This window comes from Sphaeramia orbicularis, chromosome 13 (assembly GCF_902148855.1).
Source record: "Sphaeramia orbicularis chromosome 13, fSphaOr1.1, whole genome shotgun sequence".
Taxonomy (NCBI): domain Eukaryota; kingdom Metazoa; phylum Chordata; class Actinopteri; order Kurtiformes; family Apogonidae; genus Sphaeramia; species Sphaeramia orbicularis.
This window is the reverse complement of record NC_043969.1, coordinates 50,572,744-50,593,640: the sequence shown is the minus strand read 5'-3', so window position 1 is coordinate 50,593,640 and position 20,897 is coordinate 50,572,744. Positions and strand designations below refer to the sequence as shown.

General features: G+C 41.1%; 1 protein-coding gene across 3 annotated transcripts; it reads right to left on the bottom strand.

Annotated features, from left to right (window-relative positions):
• Positions 1-496: 496 nt before the first annotated feature.
• eif4h (eukaryotic translation initiation factor 4h) lies at positions 497-20,792 on the bottom strand. Of its 3 annotated transcripts, none has more exons than XM_030152422.1 (7): positions 20,637-20,791; positions 10,813-11,000; positions 9,345-9,409; positions 4,921-5,017; positions 3,856-3,939; positions 2,972-3,118; positions 497-2,546 (listed from the first exon to the last, which is right to left on the bottom strand). In XM_030152422.1, the coding sequence occupies exons 1-7, from the start codon at positions 20,699-20,701 to the stop codon at positions 2,407-2,409; spliced, it is 786 nt and encodes a 261-aa protein (XP_030008282.1). In that variant the 5' UTR covers positions 20,702-20,791; the 3' UTR covers positions 497-2,406. The 3 variants fall into 3 exon arrangements, with proteins under 3 accessions (XP_030008282.1, XP_030008284.1, XP_030008283.1); XM_030152423.1 differs by lacking the exon at positions 497-2,546 and adding an exon at positions 2,731-2,824 and having other exon boundaries at positions 2,920-3,118; positions 20,637-20,792; XM_030152424.1 differs by lacking the exon at positions 3,856-3,939.
• Positions 20,793-20,897: the final 105 nt, after the last annotated feature.

The window sequence follows — 20,897 nt, the reverse complement described above, 5'->3', positions numbered from 1 at the left end:
AAAAACCATTGCCTTTTTAACGGTGTTGTGATATATCGTATTGTGATTTGTATCATATTGCCAGATTCTTCCTAATAGTTTATAAGTTTTTATCCTATAATTCACATTATTTTATTTGTCCAGGCCATTTTACATCATACTAGGCTATATGTGGCCCCTGAACTAAAATGAGTTCGACACCTGTTTTATAAGATGAAGTGCTAAGTGTGTAGAATTTACTGAAAGGTTATACAGAACTAAAGCAGAACTTCAGATGTGATTTTTGTCTTTATTTTTCATGTGGTGTCTTCCTGTTATTTTCATCTTATCTGATCAAACTCCTCAAACATAACACACATGAATCCAACAAAAGCAGGTTCTTGTAGTGAATCGAGTCCATTTCCAGTTGGTTTGAATAGTCTGTGGTCTAATGACGCCGGTAACAGATCCTGGGTCAGATCTGGAGTCTGCTTTAAAGTCAAACCCAGGCTTCGCTAAAAAGAAACGTCAGAGAGGAGGCAGAACAGAACGAGCTTTATTCTTTATTCTTCTTTTTCATTTGGAAGAAAAAAATAAAAATCAAAACAAGGAATCGACCCCTCCCCCCTCCGAAATGTCAACTTAGAAACATGTGATGTCGACGTACGATGGAACAGTTTTATTGCCATTAACAGTGAAGAAGAAACACATGGAAAAGACACTTATTCTGAAACACACGTGTCCCGTCAAAATAAAACTAAAAACCACCAAAGTCTCTGCTGCAGCCGACCCACCCAGACCCGATCCGAGACCCGACCCAAACTACACCGAGACCAGATCCACATGAGACCACATCCACCTGAGACCAGGTCCAAACGAGGCCGGATCACGGACCTCTGACGTGAACAGATTCCGTTTCCAAATGCTTCCGTCTGCTCTTCAGGTTCATTATGGATTTAGTTTGAGTCTTTATTTCACCAAAATCAGCCTCAAATAAAGATGAAGGTGTATAAAACAAAACAACCCAAACTAACAGCCGTTTGTGGCGTCGAACCGTTCAGATTTACTCGTCATCGAATGAACACAAAACACAACTAAGTTTCCTTCCAACTAATGTGTCTGGACTTGAGTTGTGTCGTGTCCTGTTTCCGTTCAGTTACTTTCATGTGAAATAAGAGTCGAATTCTCTGTCATTTCACGTGGTTAAAACCGTCCGTTTAAAACCGATGAGTCATTTTCTGCTTCATGTAGTAACATTAACTAATGGCCTGTTTGTGTTAAATGACACCCCAACTAATTCTTCTGTTTTTCACAGATTCTGTCAGTGTCTGAGATTAAAACAGAGGATTCGTTTGATTCAACGTGTCTTAGTTTGGGTGGAATTTAACAGAAAGTCGTTGGATTTTACAACACGGAGTGAATTCATCCGATCTGTGACGTAAAATAAAGCCTCGTTTCGCTGTGATTTAACATTGTCAGAACCGTCGGCTCCTTGAATATGAACCTCTGCTGGTTAAATGGCCATTAGTTTGGGTGTAAATGTTCTGTTTTCAATGTGAGATGAACTCCTTCACCTCCGTTCAGTTCAGATTTTTATGATAAACCTGGAGAATCAGACGTTCTGCATTTTTTTTATTTGTATAAAATAAAGGATCATTTCATTGTAATTTAACGTCTTTTGTCCCGTTTTCCATGTTGATCGCAGCTGATGTGGATCTGATTGGTCGGTTTAAATGGCATTATCAGCCCCAAATGACCAATCAGGGGAGCGTCAGGCTGCCTGTTTGGTGTGTTTAGGGTGTGTAGGACAAATGAACGCCCATCACACTCCACAATGATTGTAGTTTTTCCAGACACTTTGGATCCGGAGCTGAGAAATGTTTTCATTTTGGTTGTTTTTCTTAATGATTCTATAATTGACTCAGTTTTTCCCACACGACTTGAATGCAACACCTCAGACACGCCCCCTCTCAGCTCCACTGTGACTGGTCGGTCCTACCAGCATCAGACAAAAAACAAAAAAAGGCTTCATTCGACCAATCAGGACAAGGGGGTAGGGCTTGTTTCTGGCAAACTACTAAAAGTACAAAAAGCAGTCGGAGCGAACGGGGCGGGGCTACGAGACGATGCAGGCACGATGACTGTGAAGCAAAAGTGGCGGTAAGGAGGCGGGGCCTGGGCGAGAGGGGTAGGGCCTGTGGGAGAAGGGGCGGGGCAGAGACATGCACTGACGAGCTGCTCGTTGTATTTTACAGATTTGTGTTTTATTCTGTCGGAGAATAAATATTCTGCTCAAACTGAAAAACAGAGAAGAAGAAGAGGAGGAGGAGGGTGGCGTCCACTGTCTGTCTGTCTGTTTATCCGTCTGTCTGTCAGGAGGAATGCTAGCTGTGGCGTTCTGTTTAAGCCCCTCCCACTCCCTCCCTCCCAGTCCCCTCAGGGCAGTCTTTATGGTTTTTCTCTGGTGATCACTTCCTCTCGTGGCTTCGCTCCCCCGAAGATGGCGGAGTTCGGGTTGGCGACCTGGTTCAGCGGCTCGGAGACGGTCCGAGGCTTCAGCTGCAGGCGGGGCCGCTGTGCACGCTCCTCTGTCGTCAACGGCAACGGATGGACAGAGACACAAGACAAAGAGACAGGAAGAGGTTATTACACACAGACAGATCAGGAGGCGTGGCCATCACTGTGTTCTCCATCTGCAGGAGACGCCAAGGCACTCTGACCCGGTACCGACCCGCCTAGACCCGTCTATACCCCATACAGACCCATGTAGACATGGTTCAGACCCATCTAGGCCTGGTACAGACCCATGTAGACTTGTCTATACCCCATACAGACCCATGTAGACCCAGTACAGACCCGTCTAGACCTGGTACAGACCCATCTAGACCCGATACTGACCTATCTAGGCCCAGTGCAGACCCATCTAGACCCGGTACAGACCCATCTAGACCCGGTACAGACCCGGTACACTGGGTAAGTCTAAACCTCCACAGTATCTTTCTGTGTGGTTCACCTTCAGACGGTTCCCTGAAGTCTGTCGGTCCTCCGCGGGGCATGGCATCTCTATAGCGACCCATCCCTGCTCCACCCCCCCTCCTGTCTCCGGGGCGACTGCTGCCTCCTCGACTCCGCCCCCCCATGTAGTCGTCAGTCCCAAAACCTGTACATGTAGACACACAGGTGAGTCAGCTTACACTCAGGTGAGCAACAGAAACCGGAGCCTGTCAGGTGACCCATGACGTGAGATGGACACAGTGAAAGGCATGATGGGATAAAGCAGGGGTTGTGGTCCAGCAGCTCCAGGAGGCTGAGCCAGGTTTTGGGGTCAAAGGTTAAAATAACGTCATAGGGTTCGGCCGCAGAGAGCAGGGTTATTGATCAGGATGATCAGTCCTGATTGGCTCCAGGATAATAATGTGAAAGGTTTAATATGTTGAATTAATATTTGACAAAATCATCTGTTTAATGTGTGAATAAACCCAGAAAATAATGTAAAAACTGCAACAATGTAACAGGTTTATTTTATTAATAGTAATAGAATTATCTTTTACACTAATGTTTATACACGGCAACTAATATCATTAAAACCTTTGATTAAGTAGAGGTCAGAGGTCACCAGGATCATCCAAACACCATCCTGTGAAAAGGTCACATGGGTACTCCAGTTTACTCAACCAATGACGTTAATCCAAGGTTTGGAACTTAGAAACAATGTTTTCATGGCTGTTACCATAGCAATGTGTGATGATGGCATATGAGACTCATTGCTGTGTTTAGAATCAGTTCAACACTAACTGACTCTGGATCAGTTTACTATCCTGCTGTCTGATTGGCTGCAGCTCAGCTCTGCTCTGCTCTGATTGGTCCAACCTGAGCTACTGGACTGTCTGAGCGCACCTCCTCCTGGCTGGTCGTAGAAGTCGTCACGCGAGTCTCGTCCTCCTCCTCCTCCTCTGGGAGCTCCTCGAGAGCCTCCTCGTCCTGCAGACGACAGGGAGTTTAACACTGACGGAGACAGAGGACAGAGAGGAGCGCCCCCACCTGAAAGGACAGGGTTAGAACGGAGAGGAGCGCCCCCCGTGGAAGGACAGGGTTAGAACGGAGAGGAGCGCCCCCCGTGGAAGGACAGGGTTAGAACGGAGAGGAGCGCCCCCCGTGGAAGGACAGGGTTAGGACAGAGAGGAGCGCCCCACCTGAAAGGACAGGGTTAGAACGGAGAGAAGCGCCCCCCCGTGGAAGGACAGGGTTAGAACGGAGAGGAGCGCCCCCCGTGGAAGGACAGGGTTAGAACGGAGAGGAGCGCCCCCCGTGGACGGACAGGGTTAGAACGGAGAGGAGCGCCCCACCTGAAAGGACAGGGTTAGAACGGAGAGGAGCGCCCCCACCTGGAAGGACAGGGTTAGAACGGAGAGGAGCGCCCCCAGCTGAAAGGACAGGGTTAGAACAGAGAGGAGCGCCCCCCCTGGAAGGACAGGGTTAGGACAGAGAGGAGCGCCCCACCTGAAAGGACAGGGTTAGAACGGAGAGGAGCGCCCCCAGCTGGAAGGACAGGGTTAGGACAGAGAGGAGCGCCCCCACCTGGAAGGACAGGGTTAGGACAGAGAGGAGCGCCCCCACCTGGAAGGACAGGGTTAGGATAGAGGAGCGCCCCCACCTGGAAGGACAGGGTTAGGATAGAGGAGCGCCCCCACCTGGAAGGACAGGGTTAGGATAGAGGAGCGCCCCCACCTGGAAGGACAGGGTTAGGACAGAACGCCTCCTACTGGACACAGAGCTGAGGGCAGCAGTTTGTTAGTCATTCATCAGAGAGAAGTTGGAGAAGCAGCAGAGACACTGAAGCAGTTTGATTCTGTAACTTGTCTGATGTTCATGTGTGATGCTGAGGTGAGGACAGAAAAGGAGGAGGTGAAAATGAAGACATGAGGTGATGAAGACCCCCCTACGTCTGTCTGATGAGCCTACCTCTACCGTCGTCTTTCTTGAAGCCGAAGCCGCCACCTCCTCGCTCTTGTCTTCGTCCCTCTGCGATGTCCACCCTCAGTGACCTTTCACCTAGCAGCTGTAAGGTCAGAGATCGGGTTAGGGTCGCAGATCATACACTATATGACAACAGTTCAAGATTAATGTACAAGTGGGTTCAAGGAGGAAAATAAATGTGTGACAAAAGCATCTACAATAGAAGAAGTAGAAGAAGAAAAGAAGACAGAAGAAACCGGTTAGAAAGGAAAAAGATTAAATAAAAGCAAGAAACAGAGTCATTAGGGAATACAGGTGCAGACGTGTCCTAAACAGAATGTAATGATATAGAAACCTCAAAAACCCATATTTTATTCACAAATTGGAAAAAAACATCAGATGTTTAAACTGAGAAAATGAACAATTTTAAGAAAATAAAAGTAATGTTTAATTTGATGAAAAAAAACAAAAAGCATCTGAGGTCAGTGATTGATTGGATTCAAAGAATATCTGGCCTTCGCCATATTCACCATGTTTCTTTAGTACTTCAAGAGGAAAGTCATGGTCAACAAAGAAGTGAACGTCATCACAAAACACCTCTTCTTTTACCCAGCAGCTCCAAAACTCGACCACCACAGATCTGGGCTGTGCCTCTTTGGGGTTTGGTTTTGGTGCTAGTGCTCGTTCAATTCCCAGTTCTTTGTCACAGGGAAGGTCAAGTGCGGTTTTCAACAAGTTATCCAGAAAACCAACCACGTCTGTGCCTTCTTAATCTGTGGCTATTCCATAAATCCTTCAATTGTCCCTCCGTACCCGACCCTTCCTGTTCTATCAGCATAGCTTACAGGTTAGCTTGGTGCTGCAGTAGCCCCTTCATTAGCTTTGTTGTTGCTTGAAGCACATTCTCCGTTTCATCAGTTCTTCGCTCTGTCTCTTCCAGTCGGTCATTTACTCTCCAGTTCTCTGTTGTTTTGTCTGAAGTCATGAAGTTCAGTCAAAATACTGCACAGACTAGCTTCAGTGCTATCCTTGTGGTGCAGATAACAATCCAAAGAGCTGCTTCAGCTTTTTGCGTTGGTTGAGGATAATTTTCAATTACATTTGTACTTGTCCTACTTCTTGTAGTAACCCCTTTATCCATTTTAAATAAAAAATACACTGAGGTTGAAAAAAATCAAGGTTTTTGGGGTTATTTCTGCACACTCATCATCCTCTTGATGGGCGAACTGGAAACCCTAAAAAAGAATATCTTAAAGGCAAAGGTAAAGATGGACAGAAAATCACCAATCTTTACTTTCTGCCATAGAAGAGTAAAGTTCCTCTGTGTCTATGAACATCTCCTCTTCTACAGAATATAATATAATCAACAGATTCAGTGAATCTGTATAAATCTGACACAAAAGGATGAGGTTGAACCTCAGATGTGGCTGCAGGTCCTCAGGCTGCACTGCATTAAAACCACTGATTATGGGCGGCCATGGCTCAGGAGGTAGTGCGGGTTGTCCAATAACTGAAGGGTTGGCAGTTCGATTCCTGCTCTAGTCATGTGCTGTTGTGTCCTCGGGCAAGACACTTCACCCTCCTTGTCTCCAGTGTCACTCACACTGGTGTATGAATGTTCGATGGTTATTGTTATTATTAAATCAGTGCATGAGCAAACTCAAGTGACTACATCTAATTCCAGAAATTGGAAAATATTTTGTTGGAAGAATATAATGAGATTTTTTATAACACCAAAGATCCAAAAGGCGTTAGTAACATTACCTCAGCCCTGGTGGAGGCTGTGCGGTGAGCAGGATGTGGGTCATGGGCATGTTTTTAGGCAGTGTACAAAACTATCCCAATATTGGAATAATATCAGCGAAGAACTTGGAAAAATATTGGGATACGAACTACCAAAGACATGTTTTGTGTTATATTTGGGTCATTTAACAGGAAAAGACATACCAAGTAAGGATAAATATTTGATTAAAATCCTTTTGGCATCATCTAAAAAAGCCATCCCATGAAAATGGTGCAAAGAGGACCCCCTCCACCCTAAATAATTGGAGAAATATTGTGGAAGAAATTCACAACATGGAGAGACTTATGTATATTGTAAGACTACAGCAAGTAATTTGTGAATATCGATGGAAAAAATGGACAATATACAGGATGACAACTGACACTATGTTCTAAATGTTTGTGTTGTAAAATTTCAACAATGAAACCATAAAATATAAGTTTAAAAAAATTTTTTTTTTAAATCAGTGCATGAGCTGAGGAACACTTCCAGAAACCAACGTCACCTCCACAAATACAGGTTAAAGCTCCATCATGTAAAGAAGAAGAACCATATGTGAACATGATCCAGAACCGGCGCCGTCTTCTCTGGACCAAAGCTCATTAACATGGACTGAAGCAAAGAGTCAAACTGATCTAAAGTCAGACCAATCAGAATGTGAGGGTGTTTGTAACCATGGACACCGTCCTCAGGACTAAAGAGGACAGGGACCATGGACCAACAGGGCCTGTTGTCAGTGCCCAGGTCCAAACCCTGCATCTGTGATGGTCTGGGGCTGCATTAGTGTCTATGGAACAGGCAGCGTCAACATCTGGACAGAACCATCAATGTGAAAGGAATCTACAGGTTTAGATCAACATCTGCTCCATCCAGACCACCACGTTTACACACAACACCTGGAACATGGTCCAACCACACATGCATCTGTTCCTACAGCATGGCTTCACAGCAGAAGAGTCCTGGTCCTGAACCGGACCCATGAAGTCCAGACCTTTCACTGAAGACCAGGACTGTAGATCATCTAAAACAGGGCTCTCAAACTCATTTTCTTTCAGGTTCTACATTCAGTCTGATTTGATCTCCAGTGGGCCGCACCAGTAAATAATAACAGAATAACCTATAAATAATGACAACTCCAAACTTCTGTCTTTGTTTTAGTGCAAAACCCCCCATTAAATTAAGTTATGAAAATACTTACTTTTATAAACTATCCAAACAAAAAAGATGTGAATAACTTCAAAAAAAATGAAAAATAAGTGGAATTTTAACAATATTCTGCCTCAACTTATCATTTTTACATGTGCATTGTGGATCAGATCTACAAAGACACTAAACACTGAGGAACAGGCAGAAAATAGTTAAAATTGTGCTGAATTTTCTTTATACATTTCAGGTTGTTCATATTTGTTCAGGTTATTCACATTCTATTGTAACAGGATAATTTGTAAATGTAAATATTTTCATAATTTAATGTTATTTTTTGCACTAAGACAAAATTTGAAGTTGTCATTATTTATAGGCATAGTGTAATATTTTTTTCACATCAAGCTGAGTCATTCTTTTTTGTTGGTTCTTCTACTGTTATTATTTGACTGTAGATCATAATGGTCTGTATGTGGAACCACAACTAAAATGAGTTCCACAGCCTTGACTGTGAAATTTTTGCACTTTGCAAATTCATCCCATGGGCCGGATTGGAACCTTTGGCGGGCCACATTTGGCCCCCAGGCTGCATGTTTGAGACCCCTGATCTTGAATCTACATCAGACCAGGACGGAACAACATTCCCCTAAACTCCATCATCTGGTCTCCTCCCGTCCAGACGTTTACAGACTGTAGTTAAAGAACAGATGATCCACAGTGGAAACATGGACCTGGAAACACTTTTGTTTTTTAATTTTTCATTTTCTCAGTTTGAACATCTGAGGTTTTACAGTGACATCCTGGTTTTTGTATTTAGCTGTGTTTAGGTTTTGTTTCTGTTTTTGTTCATGTCTGTTTTTTTTGATTCCATGACTCAGGGAAACGCACAAGAATTCCAATGTACCTATACTGCAATGTATCTGTACAAATGGCGAATAAAGACTATACTATTCTATTCGATTCTATTCTGTTTTTGTAGGATGTAAAACAGACTGAAGTGGAAAATCATAACGTTTTGAAATTTATTTTTACGTTAGCGACTGATTTTCATTGTCTTCTTCCCACGTATCACTCAGTAAAAAGTCTGCCACCGACTCTACAATGATTTTACAATGATTTTCAATTTGCTTGGGTGTAAATTTCGAACATGGTGAGGAGTAAAAAAATTTGGATAAAAATTAAATGTAAACAAATGCATAACGTAGTGTGTTTGTGTGTGTTTGATGAGGACACAAAGGTTAATGGAATTAGTACAAGAAACAACCAGACACTACACATTAGATGAAAACACAAGCAGAACACCACCAAGGATGAAGAAACATATGTCAAAGATGTGGAAGAGTCTGAAAAACGATCAGACCAGACTCAGGTTTATGACATGAATGGATCAAATTCTCCTTCCACCATTTTCCATTTTGAGCAAATAAAATGTGACTGGGTGAATAAAAATCTGGAGGATAATGTCAGGCCTTTGAACATTTGCATTTACAGGTCAGACACTCACTGCTCCATCGTACGTCAAAGCTTCTTTTAGAGACTCCAAATCTTCAAACTCCACGTAACAAAAACCTGGAGGAGGAAGCACAGATATCAGTGATCACTGTCAATACATCTGAAAGAAAATCAAATTAACAGTAAACTGAGGGAGAAAGTCAAGTACAACTACAAAAAAAAAAGGAAAAAGACATAAAAAATCTGATAAATGTAGCTAAGGTTAAATTCACAAAGCAGGCCTCAACGCACTATTCAGATTTTTTGGTGAAATCAGATTTTTTTTGTGTTGGTTCATATTCCACATTAAATGCGACTTCTATCAGTTTTGAGTCTGAACTGAATGTGACCTTGAAGTGACCCACATGCACAAAAGAGGTCCCGATGGAATACATGACCACGCAGGCACACACTGTGTTTATGGAAGTAACACTCCTGGGACGCAGAACTGTGATGTCTGTCGCATTTCAATGACGTAAAGATTGGATAAATGTGACCTGGCCATTCAGATTGAAGCCACATTGAAAAATATCAGATTTAGGACCACATACGAAAGTGGTCTGGGTCAGATTTAGGACCGCATGTGAAAGTGGTCTGGGTCAGATTTAGGACCACATACGAAAGTGGTCTGGGTCAGATTTAGGACCACATACAAAAGTGGTCTGGGTCAGATTTAGGACTGCATGTGAAAGTGGTCTGGGTCAGATTTAGGACCACATACAAAAGTGGTCTGGGTCAGATTTAGGACTGCATGTGAAAGTGGTCTGGGTCAGATTTAGGACCGCATACGAAAGTGGTCTGGGTCAGATTTAGGACCGCATACGAAAGTGGTCTGGGTCAGATTTAGGACCGCATACGAAAGTGGTCTAGGTCAGATTTAGGACTGCATATGAAAGTGGTCTGGGTAAGGGTCAGATTAGTGTTGTTCAGACTGTCTTTAACAGATCAAATACAGGTCACATATGAGTGGAAAAAAATCAGATTTGGAACACATTTACCTGCATCTGAACACAACTAAAGAAATGTGTAAAAAATACTTCTGGGTCAGGTCAAGGGAAAGTGAACATGTATGATAAAAATCACAGTTATTCTTAGGATTTACTGCAGTCATTTTTTTTTAGAATCTCTATTTTTTGGAAACTTTTCCAATTTTCAATTGATTCAGTAGAAGTTACAGAAAAAAAAGTTACAACCAATAGAACAAAAGTAAAACCAATCCACTCTACACTGGTTGGGAAACTGAATGTTCTGGAAAAATCAAGCTTTGTAAGTCTAAAATATAAACTCTAAACACTACATTACCCAGGAGCCTCAGCTCCTGTTACCATAAAGAAGACACCTCATAATGTTTCTATAAAAACTCAACTGTAGCTTCAGATATTGTCTCGGTACATCTCATGTTGTTGTCAACAGTTTAAAACTCTGATTGGGTATTTGTTGCTGAAATGCATTCTGGGAGTGGTAGTCTGATGCCATCTGACCTTTGAACTTGTCTGTCTCTTTGTCTCTGACGAGCCGAACGCTGCGGATGTGGAGGTCTTGGAAGATGTTGTCGATGTCGCCCTGCACCGTGTTGAACGGCAGGTTTCCAACGTACGCTGTGAACGGAGGCTCTGACGGCAACTCCTTCTGCTTCCTGGGTCCGCCGGGACCGCCCCCGCCACGGGGCCTGAAGAACACACCAGAAACCGTCAACCGTCACAGGACACAGTGACTAATGTACATCAGAAGACAACGGACATTCTGGGAATCAGTCCGGAGACAAAAAGCCTGTTCACTGCGTTCAAAAAGACGAGTGAAACCCTGAAGTCAGTGGAGATTCAGTCGGACACTCGACAAAACAAAGATGACGGCAGCGGCAGGAGGCCCACGACTGACGCACTAATCTGCACATCACTGCAGTCAGCCCCATGTTTCCCAGTAACTATGTTTTCCAGTAACTATGTTCTCCAGTCCAACATGGTCGGAATGTAGTTCCAGATGTAGGGATGAAGGCTAACAAACCATAATTACAGGCAGTGTTGTTTCACCAAGAGTTAGGATTACAGTTAACCCAAACCACAGGTACCAGGAAACAGAGGTACAGGGAACAGAGATACCGGGGAACATAGGTACAGTGGAACATAGGTACAGGAGAACATAGGTACCAGGGAACACAGGTGCCAGGGAACACAGGTACTGGGGAACATAGGTAGCAGGGAGCACAGGTACACTCCTACATCACCACATGGAACCTCAACCCTGCTACGTACTCAGCAGGACAAAGAAATTTCTTAAGGTGGCAAGAACAAGAACAAAGTTCAAACTTAAGTGCCGAACTCGTGGGGGGGGTCCACCACTTTCTCACATTAACCACGCCCACTTCAAATACCTGACCAATTGCGCAATAGTTCTTGCACATCGCACCAGAAGAAAGTTCTGTCTGGACAGTGTGTTGAGATTTACTGTAACGTCACATCATTTCTGACCCAACATGAAGGAACACTAACAGGAACCGAGCAGAACACAGGACTTAACCTGGTTTGGTTTGAACTGGGTCTAAATCTGCAGGAGAAAAAAGACAGAACCAGGAGATGAAAGTACAAAACTTCACATGGACGGAGATGGACTGATCGCAAATGTCAATATGGACATACGAAACAAAAAGACAGTTGATGATTTCTATTTGTGTTTTTATTTTCAGTGTTTTTTAAAAATCCCATTGACCTCTGGTATCCCGCCCACAGAGGTCCCTCATAAGCACCGAAAGCACATAATCCGCAGAATGCTGTAGGAACAGTAAAATATTTATCACAGTTTTTTTTTTTTTTTTACATTTTCTTCGTATCTCATCGACTTGAGTCAAACAAAAAACACCAAATACTCAATAACTGTCATATTTTTAAGTCTTTACATACAGTATTTGTACTATATAAAAAAACATATTTTGTGATGCAAAAAACACAAAACTTTTTTTTTTCCAATACACTACTTCAAAATTGTATTATTTATTTTTTTATTGGTTCCTCCTGTCATCTGTCAGTGATTCACACCAACGTTGGTTCATATTATTATTATTTTTGGTTCTAGGTCTAATGTTAAATGTGTCAGTGTGTATTTTGTACTCAGTAGAAGGGTGTTAGTGTAGGAATTTAACACTGTTTATTATGGGATGAATTTAGCAGATGGATCAGAATTTAAACAATCAGACAAAAATGAACTGTTGAATTCAGACCAAAAACAAACTGAAAAATAATATGACCTTTAATAACATGAAGTGTAAAGTGTGTATAATATACTCACCCAGATACTGGAAGGATAAATGTAACTTTTGATTGTGGTTCAGATTTGAGTAAATCTAAGTTATTTGTGGCTTTAAATTATTTGCAAAAGATGTAACAAGATGAAAACAAGACGAACTCAATAAAACCTACAGAGAATAAATGACACCTTGAAAACAACAGAGAAACAGGAAATACACAAGTAAAATTCAGTAAAACAAGTGTTTTCACTGAATTACAACTAAATAACCACTGTGATTAAAATAAATATGGTACTACAGACCTGTTCATAGACATATACTGGTAATAATATTAAGATTGTGTCTATTCATATTTTATGTCTATTAGGTATTATTTTACTTTTGTAAAACTTTATATTCTGTTTCCTTTCTTCACATTGCTGTGTTATTTTATGACACATAGTTTTTTATTCCTATTGTTGCACTGACTGGAGTTTCACTGAACACAGACTGACAATAAAGATGATTCTGATTTTGTATAAAATTAGATTGTAATAATTATTGTTTTGTGGCCCGGGTCAGATTTAGTTTCATTCTTCTGTCCTGTTAAAGGTCGGTCCACAAAGTTTCATCCAGATCATCCAGTGAATTACAACCCAACACTTTGGACAAAAGGCAGATAAAAGGCCTCCAGCTGCTGTCGCCATTACAGACGTTATTTAAAAAACTATCGACTCCAAAATGATTCAATGGAAGGACGCTGGAGCTCCTCTAAGGCTCTGTTCACACTGTAGACAAATGTGTCCCAAATCTGATTTATTTACCCATATGTGACCTGGATCTGATCTGTTACAGACAGTCTGAACAGCACTAATCTGACCCAGACCACTTTCATATGTGGTCCTAAATCTGAGCCAGACCACTTTCGTATGTGGTCCTAAATCTGACCCAGACCACTTTCGTATGTGGTCCTAAATCTGAGCCAGACCACTTTCATATGCTGTCCTAAAGCTGGCCCAGACAACGTTCATATGTGGTCCTAGTTCTGATACGTATCTGATATTTTCCAATGTGTCTTCAGTCTGAACGGCCAGGTCGCATTTCTCCGAACTTAACGTCATTGAAATGCGACAAACGTCACAGTTCTGCGTCTCAGGAGTGTTCCTTCTGAAAACACAGTGTATGTCTGCGTGGTCCCGTATTCCATCAGGACCTCTTTAATGCATGTGGGTCACTTCAGGGTCACATTCAGTTCAGACTCAGAACTGATAGAAGTTGCATTTAATGTGGAATATGAACCAACACACAAAAAAAATCAGATTTGACCCAAAAATCCAAATTGTACTTTAAGACCTGCTGTGTGAACGGAGCCTTACTTTACACAGCAGGTTCAGGTCTGATCAGGTTTATCTAATGTTTCAAACATCCATAAAATGAGACTGAATAGAGACACCTCTAAGTTCTGAAATCATCAGGAACATTTCACACATTTCATGTTAATATTAAAATGTTTGAGTTGATTAAATGAGCTCAAATACTGGACTCTGTTGATTTGCTGGATAGTTTTTTTTGTTGGATACAGTTATTGGTTCATTTATTATATGCATATTTATTTTATTTTGTATATTTACTGTGTTTTATGTTTTTCTGCTGAAACGATGCATCAAAATCTCATTTCAATGTAAAATCTAAATGATAAACGAAACCTGTCTATGTTTATGACACCATTTAGCTCATAAATTAACTAATTAACTTATTTCAGACTTGTTTTAACATTACAGAAAACTCAATTCTTTAGCATCTGGAGGCTTTTATGACAATGTGATTTAATAAATAGACATTACTGGTGTAGAACAGACGGTTTTATTCTAAAACAGATGTTTATGATACTGATTTGGTTCTGGTGTTTTTTTTTCCAGCTCTTCTCTGGTCACAGTATCTTTGTCATATATTCCTATTTTTTTACTTTATTGATCTGATGGGTTTGAAATTAGAGCTTCAACAATTAATCAATGAGTTGTTGAATGAAATGAATCAATTATTTTGCACAGTAATCATCTTTTGGGATAATTTTGTCTCATTCTCTGTGAATATTTCCTGTTTGTTCCTCATTTGTGACTGAATGTCTTTAAATAACATTGTCCTCTTAGTTTAGAGACATTAGTTCAGCCTTTTTCTGATATTTTATAAACCAAACAATTAATGGGTCAAAACACAGAATTCGAAATCTCTCTGACGGGTCATTTAGAGACAATTTGACAGATCAGTGTTGCTAAATGACCTGCATTTTTACTTTTAAATTCATTTTTGCTTTAGTTGGACCATAAGGGATTATCCAAAACAAGGAGTTACTTTATACTGAAATAAATGTTGGAATGGCAATCAATTAAAGTTCGCTCCCTGATGGGACATTACTGTGTTTTGACCCTAATCAAGAAAATAAAAAAATGCTGACATTTGTTATATGTTGCAGGCTGTCCAGTCACAGTAATAAATAATAGCCATATAAATAACTGTCATTACTTAATGTTAAGCCTTTACTGTGACAGTTGTTAGAACTTAAAGCTGTATATGACGTTTGTCACAAAGTTTTCTTCAAATCTGTAAAATCCCAGTGATAGCCAAATAATTACTAATCCATTAGTTTTTTTGTGATAACACACCTGAATCACTGTACTCCAGTGTACTCCATCAAAAGTGTCTGTTTGTTTACAAACCAAACTTTCACTCAGGCCTTTTTGGAATTCTGTGCAGCCACATCAGCAAGAAGCTGTTTCCATGTTTGTTGCTGCTGTGGCCATACTGCGGCTGTGTGGAAGTCCCATTCCCACAATGCACTTCGCAAACAAAATTTCCGAAAAGGCCCGCGTAAGACATCAGAAGTGATTCAGGTGCGTAATCACGGAAAGACTAACGGAGTAGTGATAAGGAGGCTAGCACTGGAGTTTTACAGATATGAAGAAAAATTAGTGATGAAAGTCACACGCAGCGTTAACGTGGCAGATATGACATGACTTAGGCTACATGTCATCTAGAGGAAGAGGACAGAGCTGATGAGGGAAGTTACAAGTATTAAATGAGAAAATAAATAAGTTTGGTGCTAGCAAAGGTTAGCATCTTAGCTCATTAGCACCCACTGCATCTGTTTAACAGGATCTTCATGTATTCACTTGATATAGAATAAGGCTTTTCTGAGGTGGTTCCACATCTTCATCCTTCATATTTTGTTTCTCAGTGCTTTATCTGCTCTGTCCAGTTCAGCGGAAGGTAAATGAAGTCATCATTTATGTCTGTGCACAGCGGCCTACATGAACTAAAGACAAAACCTGATTAAAAACAGATGCAGCTGTTAACGACTACAGAACTACCACACTTCAAACCTTTTTACTCAGACTCATCAGAACAGAGGTTTGTGATAGTACTAAAGTCACCGGCTCAGCCATCTGCTTTGGAGGTTGGACGTCTCAGGTGTGTTTGGACCCAGAACCATGAAAACCTGTAACGGTTACGTCATCACTACATCCCATAGGTTCATAATAGAAGTAACATTTTGTGTTCAGGATTCTGATTGGTTAATGGTACTAGATCTTCTCACCACACTCTTGAGGGTATAGATATACAAGGCTGTGCAAATGAAGATTTTTCTGAAAACAGTCACATGTGCATGAGGGTTTTTTCCAATTTACATGTAGAATATGTAAGAGTTCTGTGTTTTTTGCATCAAAAAATATGTTTTATTTACATTACAAACACGCCATTTGAAGGGTTAAAACTATCACAATTATTGAGTATTTATTATCTTTGTTTATGGACAAAGATGATGAAATTAAAAAAAAAAAAAAAAAGCAAGAAAGTTAAAGACAAACTGTATGAAAAACATTCTGACATTAGTACGACGCTGAGCAGATTATAGTGGTTAAAGGACATCTATGGGTGGATACCAGAGGGTTAAAAAACACCTGTCAAACAATGGTAAACAGTGTGGAAATGGTGATGAAACATGTTCTTCAGTTCATTTCAGTAAGTATACCTGTATAAGTGAACCAACAGCACCCACTGGTATGACAACTATAAATAACAGTCCTGTTACATATAAATAAGTCTGATATAACTATGGCATAACATTAACACATCCATTTCCAGTTCTATGTGTAATAACATCACAGTAAAACCATTTTCTACAGGTTTAGCTTCTGTGATAGCGTCTTATTGCTGTGTTTTTTTTGACACAATGATGTATTTGCATAATTTTATTATATTGGTTTAATATGACGTTTCTCCATGTGTCGGCAGAGTGTTACAGTTTCTTCATCCACTAGAGGACTGTAAATTGCAGCATCATCTCCCCAAACGTCTAAACTCTGTCACAGTTTTACACAGACTGTAACTCTGACGGAGTCACTAATTACACACAGACACTGGATTCCTGTGGAGTCAGCTCTGGTTTTCTACTGGTTTCAGTGGGTTTCATCTTGATCTCTACAGAAGTTTGTGGGCATCAGGCTCAGATTTGGGACTTGAGTGGATTTTTTTTCACCTGAAATCTGGGCTCTGAACTCGAGAAAAGAAAAAAGAAAACGAGGCATTTAAAAAAAAGACAATAGTTCAGCCTGTAGGGGGCGCTACAACCAATACACTGGTTTAGACACAGAGGAAGAAACGGTGTAGACAACTGTCTGTTCATCACCATCATCATCATCATCAGTCCAACATCGTATCATCTATAACAGGGGGTCAAACATACGACTCATGGGACGAATTTGGGAAATGAAAAAATTAAACTGAGGATATTAACAATCATTTTAGTTCAGGTTCCATATTCAGACAAATTCAATCTAAAGTGGATCAGAACCACTGAAATACTGTCATAATAACCTAAAAATAATTACAACTCCAAATTCTTCTCATTATTTAAGTGAAAAAAAAAGTTAAAAAATTCAAAATTACTTGCAAATTTCAACTTTACAAACTAACCCACTGAAATGTGCTTTTCTCTATAATCTGCACATTGTAGTTCATCAATTTATCCTTAGTGAATTCCAATCATTATATTATATTCTATACCATGGAAATGGAAAAAAAATCATTTTAGTTCAGGTTCCACATTCAGAACAATGTGATCTAAAGTGGATCAGAACCACTGAAATACCGTCATAATGATCTATAAATAATGACTAACACAAGTTTTTCCTCTTTGTTTTAATGTAAAAAAAGAAGTTAAATTCTAATATTCTATTTATATACTATTTTAACAAAAATATGAATTACATGAAATGTCTTGAGGTCAGTTTAATTTGACCAATATTATGTTTGTTACTAAACATTTTGTACATTTGTAGAGCCACTAGATGATGATATGATGACGTATTATATTGTTAGAATTGCACTTGTTTTTCTTAAGAAATTCCAGGTTGTTCAAGTTATTCACATTTTTTAAAGGATAGTTTAAACATTTTCATAATCTAACTTTACTTTGTTCACTCTAAAATATAAGGAAAACTTTGGAGTCAATGTTATTTATAGGTTATTATGATAGTATTTAATGAAAGTGGGCTGAATGTGGAACCACTTCCTGTAATTAACATTAACTTAAAATATCTAATAGGTCTGATTTTACCGTAACATCAAGAAAATATAAAGACAGGTTTGACTGAAGACCATAAACTGAACCATCCAGATGACACAGACTCAGCAGAATCTCCAGGTGGAAACATGTCGAAGACCCTGAGGCTGTGAACGGCTTAAACATGGGAGGAAAACTCTGATTCTGCTCCTGTTTGTACCAACTGTAATGAACTGAAGACCTTCTGAAACCACCTCCACCACATGATGAACGACTATAAACCTGAAGAACACATGCTGTTGGTCCCCAAAGCCATCTATGAACGTCTATGGACGGTACTGTCTGAGGAGGCTGACGTCCTCTAACATCTGCAGGACGATGCTGAGGATGTTCTACCAGCCTGTGGGGGCCCGTGCTGTCATGTCTGCTGATGTGTGCAGGGGGGCTGCAGTTTCAGGGGTGCAGACTCACCAAACTGATCAGTGACATTATGGGTGTGGAACTAGACTGACGGCATGTTAGAGAGGAGAACACTGTCCAAACTACGGGGCATCCTGGACAATGTCTACCACTCACTCCACAACACACTGATGGAACACCTTCAGTTATACCCATCCCACACAGATCCCCCACAGAACGCCACAGGAGCTCATTCCTGCCTGAGACCATGAACCTCTAGAGCACAGGTGTCAAACATGCGGCCCGGGTGCCAAATATGGTAAAGGCTTCAATCTGGCCCATGGGATGAATTTGTGAAACGCAAAAATTACACTGAAGATATTAACAATCAAGAAGGTTAAAATCATTTTAGGTTAATTCAACTTAAAGTGGATCAGACCAGTAAAATACTATCATAATAACATATAAATAATGAAAACTGCTAATTTTTCCTCTTTGTTTTAGTGTAAAAAAAAAAAGTTATATTTCACAAAAATGTTTACATTTACAGACTAGCCTTTTACAAAAAATGTGAATAACCTGAAATTTCTTAATGTGATGTATGTGGAATTTAAAAAATATTCTCCATTATTAAATGTTTTGTGTACTTGTAGATAAACTGTGATCTGTACGTTGTGATGCACATGTATAAATGATGAACTAAAGCGTAATATTGTAACATTGCACTTATTTTCAAGTTGCTCATATTTGTTCATGTTATGTTCAAGTACAGTTCGTAGAGTTAAACATTTTCATTACAGAATTTTACTTTTTTTACACTTTTTCACTCTTATCCTATTATTTATATTATTTTACTGGTCCGACTCACTTTATATCATATTAGGCTGTACATGGCCCCTGAAGTAAAATGAGATTGAAACCCCTGCTCTATAGTGTCACACACCCTATTTACATAAAATCCATTCAGAATTTGATTTTCACTGTGGACTAAACTTTTCAGATCTATAAGCATCTATAACAAGTGTAATTTTTGCACATTTGTGTTTTCAATAGAATGTCATAATCTAACCGGTATATTGGAACTCCCTTGTAAATTTATGGTACATTTCTGTAGATAGCTGCATAGCATTGTTTATTGTTTACTTATTTATTTCTTTTTCTTTGTTCTTCAGTTGCTTTCTTTCTGTACTTTAATTGTGTTGGAGCAACTGTAATACACATATGTCACCCCCAAGGGTTAATAAAGTATTTCTGATTCTGAATGTCAGACTAATATTCATGGTTTGATGCTTCATGTCTGTGACAGATGTGTGATTGATTACTAAATGATTACTGGATCTTGATCATTAATTAATGAGTTTCCGCATGTTTTGATGATCATAAAACAATGAACACACTGAGGATCCTGTGCACCACGTGACCACGTCAGGTAATATTTATATATTACATATCAATATCCACTCTGATCAGCTGTAACAGTGATTATTGATCAGAAATCAGACGGTCTGTGGGTGCACCCATGCAGATGTTTCCAGGTGCTGTTTCATCTTCTCTCAAATCAACACATACACTAAAGTTTATTCTTAAACAGAAGCTTAAATTCCACCACAGAAGAAGACTGAGGCCAGCTTCACTTACGTACAACAGATCAATAACCGATAGAGCTGATCAACAGGCACAGTGATCACTGGAGCTGCGGCTGCGGACGCATGATGCACCATGCGGGCAGCCTGCAGCCGCCTGTCCGCCTGCCGCCTCCGGCCTGTCCGCTCCGCGCCGCCACGACGGACGCTCAACTTCCCCGGCCTGTTTACCGTCACACGCACCGAGCGGCCGCCGGAGCTCCGCCACATGGGGCCGTTTGAATCACCGTTTCTACGTAGCTAGCACAAGGCTAACATTAGCCCGTTAGCACCGGAACCTCGGTGTTTCCCACCCGCCGCCGAGGGCCGCCGCGCCTCCCGTCCGGCCAACGCACAAAGCACCGGCCCGGCTAAGCTCCGGGGCCTGGGCGTCCCGCGCCGAGGCTGCGGACCAGGGGAGGCGGGGGCGCGCTGTGACGGTCCGTGAGGTGTCGGTGTGTGAGGCTGGCTGCGGTGCAGCCGTACGGAGCGGAGACTCACCCTCTGCCGCCGCCGAAGCTGCCGTAGGCCCGGTCCCGCTCATCGTAGCTATCGTAGTCCGCCATTACTGCTGCTGTGTGTCCGGAGGAGGAGGTCCTACACGTCACACACGGAGCTGCTTAGGTGTCCGCGCGGCGCCTGACCGGAAACACAGCGCAGCCGCAAAGCGGATCAGGCCCCGAGTGAACACAACGAGTCCCGATCCGGTGTCAACCCTGGACACGAAGAACCACTAAAAATTTTTATTTATTTATTTAGAAA

Coding starts and splice junctions, on each gene's coding strand:
- eif4h (XM_030152422.1), bottom strand. CDS start 20,701: ATGGCGGACTACGATAGCTACGATGAGCGGGACCGGGCCTACGGCAGC. Junction 11,001..20,636: donor AGCTTCGGCGGCGGCAGAGG/GTGAGTCTCCGC, acceptor TGTGTTCTTCAG/GCCCCGTGGCGGGGGCGGTC. Junction 3,119..3,855: donor CTACGACCAGCCAGGAGGAG/GTGCGCTCAGAC, acceptor CTACATGTACAG/GTTTTGGGACTGACGACTAC.